Raw genomic sequence first — 10,140 nt, 5'->3', positions numbered from 1 at the left:
CCTGTGGTAGAAGCTCTGTCAGATGAAGCAACCACAACACACTCCATCGTTTCATCGTTTTTAAAAATGTTTTTTTAACTATTAGCCTCCAGTCCTGAGCCATCGGATTTCAACAAAAATATCTTAATTTGTAATCTGAAAGATGAACGGAGGTCTTACAGGTGTCGAACGACATGAGGGTAAATAATTAATGACAGAATTTTCATTTTTGGGTGAGCTATACCTATTAGATATACAACATTAAGAAACCACTTGTTAAAAGTGAAACGATTTCTGTAAATCTAAAAATCACTTGCTGTGTCTTCAGTTCAATCAAATCAAATAAAAAAATCTGATTTGTGATTATATCTCTCAATTCTTACTTTATAACTCAGAATTACGAGTTATATCTGGCAACTGTCTATTTAACTGATTATTTTTTTGCTTTTAAAGCATGAATTACAATTTTTGTAAAATGCTTTGGCTGCTTATTCTAGAGAATACTCCTGATAACACAATTAAACTTCTGCACTGTAAAATTTTGTTGGTTTTTTGTTGGTTAAACTTAAAAAAGTAAGTAACCTGGTTGCCTTAAAAATGTGAGTTTATTGAAATTAAAATTTTGAGTTGATACAATGAAGGAAATTTGTTTAATAAATAGAAACTCAAAATATTATTGTATCTGAACCACAATCAAAAATGTATAAATCCTCAAAATAGCACTATTTGGCATGTTTCACTGCGTCATAAGAAATAAAACACACACAATTACCCAATATGCTTACAAAATCTTTTAATAATATTAGAATAAAGGTTGTCGAATCTCAACAAATGTTCATTGTATTAACTAAAAAATTTAATTTCAATGAACTCAAATTTTTAAGGCAACCGGGTAACTTTTTTTCTAAATATTTTTTTACAGTGTGGGTGAAAAAAACAACAACGATTTGCTCTAATTATGAACAATCTTTATTTTAAATCAAATTAATTGAATGTTTAATGAACATTACAATAATAATTACATTTGAATTAGTTATTTTTATATTCTATACATAAAATTAAATTATTACATCATGCAATTTGCTGAAGGTAACCGCATAACACTTAAGTGAAAAAATAAAAAGCAAAACTAAATTTTAAAATGACAATCACTGTGATAAGCAAAAGTAAAATCAATTCTGCTTTTGATGTAGGCTACTCCCAAATACAACATCTAAATTATGTATATTCATTGTTAAAGCAATACACGTATAATACAGTAGCTAATGCAAGTAATAAAAATAAATCAGAAAAGATAAATAAATGAGATCATATCTTCACTACACTGAGTCCGTTTGTTGGGTCTGAAGGGATCGTGACGTTTGTGTTCCCTCGTCAGAAAAAACTCTTTCAAAAACATGTCTTAGAGAAAGTTTAGCGTTGCTTTTAAAATCATGCCCCATGAAAACATACAGAATCGGGTTCAGGCAGCTGTTGACATACGCCAAAGAAATGGATAACGGATTCACTGCCAAAGCCACCAAGACACTTGATTTCTCGCTGTATAGGATTACCAAATGCATTATGTGATATGGCATCCAGCACAGAAAAAAGGCCACAATAAGAGCCAACATGATGTGAAACGCTCGTCCAGAGTGAAACTGACTCCTCCCTAACTTGTATGCGATGAATCCATAGCATGTTGTGATGCATATGAGAGGAATCAAAAAACCAAGCACAAATATGATGAAGCTTAAACTTTTTTCAAAAGTATGAATCAGGCAGTAGTTTGTATCATCTTTTGGAGTTTTTCTTAACATAAAAGGCAGACTAAGAACTAAAGCCAGAACCCAGGTAGCTACAGAGGACAGTCGTGCAATTACCAGGCTTCTGTGATTTTTAGCCCAAACCGGTGTCATGACCTGAGTAAACCGATCCAGACTAATCAAGCTCAAGGTGAAAACACTGACAAACATGGTGATGAGCATAATGAAGGGGAGAATGTCACACATAAAGATAGATCCATAAGGTGAGTTTTCTTCAAAAAAGCTTTCTGTCACATAGTAAAGAGTTGAAAGGCAACAAAAGAGGTCGGCAATCGCTAGATTGATAAACCCTACTGTATTAACAGTCCTCTTCATCTTCATCCCAGCAACATACAGAACAAAAGCATTTCCAGGAACACCAAGGATCAAGGTCAGGAAGTAGAAGATCAGTGAACTCACTATCATAGCTTTCCTGAGCCTTAAATAAAAACAATCCAGACAATCCTCCTCATCTTCATCATTAAAGAAATAATCAATGTAAACGTAATAATAGTAATCGTATGTATCCGTCTGATTTATTTGTCTTGAGCTGATGCTGTCCATACTGCTGTTTATCCTGTAAATAGTGTAAAACATTTATTTTAGAGACTTACAAATAAGGAAAATAACAATATGACAGAGAAAACAATATTGAATATTAAACAAGGAAATTTACATTTAAAAATATAATACATTCAAATCATTAACTAGAAAAGTATGTCAACGTTAATATGTTTATATGGTTTGAGTCATACTTTAATTACATATCAGATATTAATGCCTAACAAAACTTGTTCTCACCTCACCAGCTGCTCGGTACTAGCTAGCGATACTTACTCCGCTTTCCACTTTAAGAGAGAATCACTAGATATGGAAGGAAGTTATACTGATTTAATGGAGATGATTTCAAAGAAAAAGTCTTACGGTAATTGGATGAAGAAAAGACTTCTAAGAAAACATTTTATGATGCAATCCTCAGACTCTCTGTTTCCTCTTTTAAAGAGTGGTGAAAGAAAATCAGAGAGAAGCACAGCGTAATTACAGCAGTATCTGCCTTACAGAAATGCTGAGATTTCAATATTGCCTGGCTACCCCCAGACCAAGCTCAAATTTTAAGATTGAACATTGGTCAGGGAGTCTGCTATGTATTTTCTATTACACAAGAATCAAGTCAAGTCAACTTTATTTCTATAGCGCTTTTACGAATTAAGATTGTTTCAAAGCACCTTCGTAGTGTTAAACAGGAAAATATTGCAACAAAATTTGATTCGGCTGTACAGTTGATCTGGAGAAAACGATGTTATCAACTCATTTCAATTTATCGTATAGCAAAAATGTGTCAGCATATCAGTAATATAGTTGATACAGCTAATTTATAATTCATTTTATTTGGATATAACATTCTTAGATCGAAATTTTAGTATCCCTAACTGAGCAAGCCAAGCCAAAGGCGACAGTGGCAAGGAACCAAAACTCCATCAGGGCATGATGGAGAAAAATAAACCTTGGGAGAAACCAGACTCAGTCAGGGTGCCAGTTCTCCTCTGGCCTATTAACAAACAGTGCAGGGCCGTACCCACCATTGAGGTCCCCGAGGTCCAGACCTCGGTAATTCTCAGAGGTGTACATAATACAAGTTGCAAAATAATAGCCTATTAAGGCGGCGTGTACAAATAGTTGTTCTCGCCTCGCCCAGCGTATGTTTTCAATTGTTTCCAATGGATGCGCCGCACTTTTCAATAGCACCAACAGCTGGCAGGTTTTGTCCATTTTTACGCGTTGAGCGTCCACAGTTCAACTTTGGGTGAACATCAATGTCCAATCACAGTGGAGGAGAAGCGGGACAAATGCCACAACCACCAACCGCTAGCCTAGAAATCTAGACGCACCCTAGCGGCAGCACATTTAATTTGCCCGCAAGTGTCGTCTAGGAACTCTCAATACCCTTCTGAGCTGTGTTCCTCAAAATCTGGACGGCCCAATCACATCGTGTATAGAGTCAGCGGGCGGGGCCATAATGACGATGGCCGAGTTGCATTTGCGTGCTTCTAGTCCACACAGAAACTGGCGAACGGCGGCAGTCTTTCGAATCAGCTCTGACCGCGACTCTGGAAGACTTGGAGTTAAGCTTTTCTCTGAGAAAAGAACAAAGAGCGGCACTGAAGTCATTCTTAAAAAGGGAAGATGTGTTCAGAGTTTAGCCCATCTATGGTTTAGCCGACCGGATACGGCGAATGTTTAATCAGTCAGCGAGCTCTGCTTCACCTTCGTTGCTCTGGTTGGTTGTAGCGCTATCCTATCGCGTGCAGAGGGAGTTTGAAAGACAACCGTTTATTCCGCCCCTCGGATTGAGCCCTGTCTATGGTGAGTTTCCAGACCAAACATCTTGATGTGGGTCTGGCTTGTCAGGCTAACCAACCGGCGCTTCGAACAACGACTTATGTTTGACATCACAACACCGCGAGAGCGTTTAATAATCAGGGATGCAAACTAATAACGTTTTCTTGACCTGGTTTTCTTGGAAGCCTTCAGTAAATTTACATTTACAACTTTGTTTTTACCGATTCAGACGAAAATGAAAAGACTGCTTCAAACAAAGCTCAGCTTTGAACAGAGAAAAGATACAGGGCAAGAGAAGGAAACTGGGGAAAAAAAGAAAGAGAGAAGATGATGGTGCTCAGAATAGAAAAAGCATTAGCCTACCATATATTCCTAATTGCGTAATGTGATTCTTGTCTGTGAAATCCAGGCTAAAGTCTCATCATCTAATATTGAGATTAGGAGCATCAAATTTTGATTTTACTCATTGGTTATATTTTCACATTGATTTCTATCTTTGACATGATCTTACTCATTCAACATTAAATATATCATGGTTATATGTTCAAATAATGTTCTTTACATAATGTAAATCACAGAAATGTACTTTAGCTAGGTTTTCAAAGACGGAGTCACACATATGTCGTCTTTGGCTCAATTTAACAACAAAACTGATTTTCTGATTTTCTAATTTGGAGTCAAATTTTTTTGCAACATTTTACCAGATTCTCATTTATAAAAATCTGTTGTCAATCAATCAATCAATCAACTTTATTTATATAGCGCTTTTACAATCACGATTGTGTCAAAGCAGATTCACAGTGTCAAACAGGATAATATTGAGACAAAATTAGATTTGGCTGTACAGTCGTACTGGAGAAAACAGTAATGTTATCAGCTTATTTTAATTTATCATATAGCAACAATGTTGGCAGATCAGCATTATAGTTTATAGAATTAAATAAGACCTAATTCATACATTTTATTTGTATAATAAGTTGAATAACTTTAATCATATTTTTAGTGTCCCCAACTGAGCAAGCCAAGCCAAAGGCGACAGTGCAAGGAACCAAAACTCCATCGGGGCGTGATGGAGAAAAATAAACCATGGGAGAAACCAGACTCAGTCGGGGTGCCAGTTCTCCTCTGGCCTATTAACACACCGTGTAAGATTATTATTCTGGTAACCTTGCAGGTCAGAAATCATATTAGATTGGAATATTCAAAATTTTTCACGGAAGAGACAGATTTATTTAGGATGGGGCGTCGATTACACAAGAGTATGAATACATGAAAGATCGGAATTATTGCGCCGAAGACGGGTTTTGAGCATGTCGTGCCAGTGAGGCAAATTCAGAGGAGACAACGATTGACACGGACTCAGCAGACACTCCAGGATGAGCTGGTCATGTCCAGGCAGGTCCACCATCCGATCCGGACAGGGCCCAGATCCGGGATAAACCTCGGGATAAACAGAGAGACAACATTAGCGTAGATGGCACTCTTTTTATGATGTAACAAGTACATCAGGTGTTATGGGAAGTGTTCCCGGTTCCGGCTGACCTAGTTAATGCAGCCTAACAATCAGTCAATTGAATTGAATAATGAAAGTTAAAAATGTTCTATGTGTATGCCATAGTAAAGAGATGTGTTTTTAGTCTAGATTTAAACTGACAGAGTGTGTCTGCTTCCCGAACAATGCTAGGAAGACTATTCCACAGTTTAGGAGCTAAATAGGAAAATGATCGACCGCCTGCAGTTGATTTAGATATTCTAGGTATTATCAACTGGCCAGAGTTTTGAGACCGCAATAGACGTGATGGAGTATAATGCGTTAAGAGCTCGCTTAAGTACCCGGGAGCTAAACCATTTAGTGCTTTGTAAGTAATAAGCAAGATTTTAAAATGTATGCGATGTTTAATAGGGAGCCAGTGCAGTGTTGACAGAACTGGACTAATATGATCATACTTCCTGGTTCTAGTAAGAACTCTAGCTGCTGCATTTTGGACTAGCTGGAGTTTGTTTATTAAGCGAGCAGGGCAACCACCCAGTAGAGCATTACAATAATCTAGCCTTGAGCTCATGAACGCATGTACTAACTGTTCAGCATTTTGCATTGAAAGCATGTGCCGTAATTTAGATATATATTTTAAGATGATAGAATGCGGTTTTACAGATGCTAGAAACGTGGCTTTCAAATGAAAGATTGGTATCAAAGAGCACACCCAGGTTCCTCACTGACGACGAGGGCTTGACAGAGCAGTCATCAAGTGTTAGACAGTATTCTCGGTTACTACTTGTGGAGCTTTTCTGTCCAATAATTAAAAATTCAGTTTTATCTGAATTAAGTTGCAGGAAATTACTATTCATCCAATTTTTTATATCAGCTATGCATTCCGTTAATCTTGTGAATTGGTAGGTTTCATCAGGGCGTGAGGAAATATAGAGCTGAGTATCATCAGCATAACAATGAAAACTAACGCCATGTTTCCTAATGATATCTCCCAGTGGTAGCATATACAGGGTGAAAAGCAACGGTCCTAACACTGAGCCTTGCGGTACTCCATACTGAACTTGTGATCGGTGTGACATCTCTTCATTTACTGCTACAAACTGATAACGGTCAGATAAGTATGATTTAAACCATGCCAAAGCAGTTCCACTAACGCCAACATAATTTTCGATTCTATTCAGAAGAATATTGTGATCGATAGTATCAAATGCAGCGCTAAGATCGAGTAAAACTTATAGAGAGATACAACCACGATCAGATGATAAGAGTAAATCATTTGTAACTCTAATTAGAGCAGTCTCAGTGCTATGATACGGTCTAAATCCTGACTGTAAATCCTCACATATACCATTTCTTTCTAAAAAAGAACATAATTGTGAAGACACGGCCTTTTCTAGTATTTTTGATAGAAACGGTAGATTCGAGATTGGCCTGTAATTGACAAATTCTTTAGGATCAAGTTGCGTTTTTTTTAATAAGTGGTTTAATTATAGCCAACTTAAAAGTTTTCGGTACATATCCTAATGTCAAAGATGAATTAATGATATTAAGCAGAGGATCTATGACTGCTGGAAGCATCTCTTTTAGTAGTCTAGTCGGTATAGGGTCAAGCATACATGTTGATTTTGATGATTTAACAAGTTTAGCCAATTCTTCTCCTCCTATAGCAGTGAATGAGTGTAATTTTTCCTCAGTGACACTACAGTGCTCTGTCTGAAGTGATACTGTAATAGATGGCTGCATCCTGACTGGTTATAATTTTATTCCTATTATTATCAATCTTACTAGTAAAGAAGTTCATAAAGTCATTACTGCTGTGTTGTTTACAAACATCAGAAGCTGAAGCTTTATTTTTTGATAATTTAGCCACTGTATCGAATAAATACTTAGGGTTGTGTTTGTTTTCTTCTAAAAGAGTTGAGAAATAAGCAGATCTAGCAGTTTTTATGGCCTTTCTGTATGCAATCATGCTCTCTTTCCACAAATTGTCGTCTTAAAATAATTTATACTGCACACTGACATGGTTTGAAAGCTACAGTTAGCTGATTCTTTGGTTTTCTTATGTCTTAAAATGCATATGTAAAGGAGGAAAATGTTTTTTTTTCAAACCCTCCAAAATTTGTAATTGGACCTCGGTATTTAGAAAATCCTGGGTACGGCCCTGGAACAGTGTATGATTATTATTCTGGCAACCTTACAGGTCAACCTGATGAGAGCAGTCTCAATATGATATGGTCTAAATCCTGACTGTAAATCCTCATAGATACAATTTCTTTCTAAAAAGGAACATAATTTTGAAGGCACTGCCTTTTCTAGTATTTTTGACAGAAACGGTAGATTTGAGATTGGCCTGTAATTGACTAATTCTGTAGGATCGAGTTGCGTTTTTTTTTTTTTTTTTTTGTGGGTTTAATTATAGCCAACTTAAAAAGTTTTTGGTACATATCCTAATGTCAGGGATGAGTCAATAATAATAAGCAGAGGATCTATGACCTTTGATAGCATCTCTTTTAATAGTCTAGTCGGTATAGGGTCAAGCATACATGTTGATTTTGATGATTTTACAAGTTTAGCCAATTCTTCTCCTCCTATAGCAGTGAATGAGTGTAATTTTTCCTCAGTGACACTACAGTGCTCTGTCTGATATGATACTGTAGTAGACGGCTACATTGTTATAATTTTCTTCCTAATATTATCATTCTTACTAATAAAGTAGTTCAACAAGTCATTACTGTTGTGCTGTTTACAAACATCAGAAGTTGAAGCTTTATTGTTAGTTAATTTAGCCCATGTAGTGAATTTCTTCTAAGAGAGTCGAGAAATAAGCAGATCTAGCAGTTTTTATGGTCTTTCTGTATGCAATCATGCTCTGTGTAAGAGCCATTATGCTTTATTGATACGTCTGTTGTAGTTCCACTGTTAGACACAGGGTGAAGTGTGGATTTAATGGATATAGGTAGCCAGAGAGGAAGTGAGGGTAGGTGTAATGAGGGAAGCAAACAATTTTTGACCGTGTTAGGAGTGGGTATGAGGAGTACTGTGTGTTTGTAACCATGACAAATAAAGGTGATAATTGCTGTAATGGACTGGAAGCGTCATGTTTTTGATCCCACGCGTCAGATAACCTACAACTTGAAATGTTGCAGAAAACAAGAAGGACTAATGTAAATAAAGCAAAAAACTTGATGGTTATCATAAGAAATGTTCTGCCTAACCGAGAGTATGACAGGGAAGTGCAAAGTTCTTTTGAGAAGTTCATTAAACTGTGTGATGAGGCTAAAGAAATGCTCAACTCTGTGATGGTTCTTTTGTCCAATGAAGAAAAATAAAGACAGCAAACATGGTTCAGTGGGAAGATGTTAATATACAATGGTTTTATGGATGATGTTTAAAACTGGTTGAGTACCGAAAGTCAAGTTCAATGTTCTGGTGTTGATGATGATGCTTATCAGGATGATATTGAACCAAATGATTAGCCTGGATGCCAGCCGAACTCGTCACAGCCCACAACATTTGGTTCGGTCTGGACTCGAACCATAGAGGAGTGATTATGCCTGAACAGAAACTATTCAGACCAATGAAATCATCAGGGCGGGCTTTAGACGATGACGGACAGATGATCAACAGTAACGATGATATACACTTTATTGTCAGACAAGTCTGAAATTTTTCTTGCACAAAAGTATCTATGTTTACAACAGCCCACATACATTAAAGCAGCACGTGGCAACTTTTGCTCTCGGGGTCCCCCTACAGTTGGGAAAAAATAATGTCCTCAACTACTGTCGTAAGCTCTGTCATCCTACATCAGGGGATGCCATCGCGCGTGCATTTGTTGACATGACAGCCCTGGTAGCCCTGAACTAGCTATGCACGGGTCGTCTCATAACCTGCGGACCCCGTATGTCTATTTAATGGTCGCGGGTGCGGGGCGGGTTGTAAAAATATATACAGTGGTGCGGGGTGGGCCAAATAACTTCATAAAAGCGGGTTGGTGCAGCACTAACAGTTACCCTGAACACTGCAGGAGGAGTTCACATGCAGGTGTTCTTCCGGCGTCGCGTGTGAAATGTCTTCATCCCAGGTACAGTCAGTGGCATATGTTTCAGCATGTCATATGAATATGATTTCATGGGTTTTATTTTTTTCAAACGCCAAATAATGATGAGGCTCACGTTTACAAGCCAGTGTCATTATAGTAGTCTATTGGTTACCGTTTTACAGAATCTATATGATACTTCAGTTCAATGTTTGAGTGGTAGGTAATCACCATAACAAGCCTGACAGCATCGGTCGGGCACACCTCCTTCAGCTAACGTCAACGAGCAAACGCTGGTCCAATGTTGATCCTCGTCCTGCTTTTAATCCCATCACTTTTTTGTTTCCTCTTATTGCTTTCCTCCAACAAAACCTTTTCTTTCTTATTTGTCTGTGCTGCTTCGGACATGACTATATTATCCGACGAACAAAGTTGGGCTGGCAAGTCCAAATGTAAGGAAGTGTGGGTGTTGGTGGAAGTGACGTATATGCCGTAAAGCAGTCGAA

The 10,140-nt window shown here is 37.4% G+C and overlaps 1 protein-coding gene and 1 pseudogene across 1 annotated transcript; both read right to left on the bottom strand.

The window, feature by feature from the left end:
* Positions 1-1,298: 1,298 nt before the first annotated feature.
* Positions 1,299-2,335, bottom strand: LOC137043784 (C3a anaphylatoxin chemotactic receptor-like). The gene has a single exon (XM_067420202.1). It carries the CDS (start codon positions 2,325-2,327, stop codon positions 1,299-1,301), a length of 1,029 nt encoding a protein of 342 aa, XP_067276303.1. The 5' UTR covers positions 2,328-2,335.
* Positions 2,336-5,704: 3,369 nt separating this feature from the next.
* On the bottom strand, positions 5,705-6,602 carry LOC137043419 (uncharacterized; annotated as a pseudogene).
* Between the last annotated feature and the right edge of the window lie 3,538 nt (positions 6,603-10,140).

This window comes from Pseudorasbora parva, chromosome 16 (assembly GCF_024679245.1).
Source record: "Pseudorasbora parva isolate DD20220531a chromosome 16, ASM2467924v1, whole genome shotgun sequence".
NCBI classification, from domain to species: Eukaryota; Metazoa; Chordata; class Actinopteri; order Cypriniformes; family Gobionidae; genus Pseudorasbora; species Pseudorasbora parva.
This window is presented reverse-complemented; position numbering and strand designations above follow the sequence as displayed.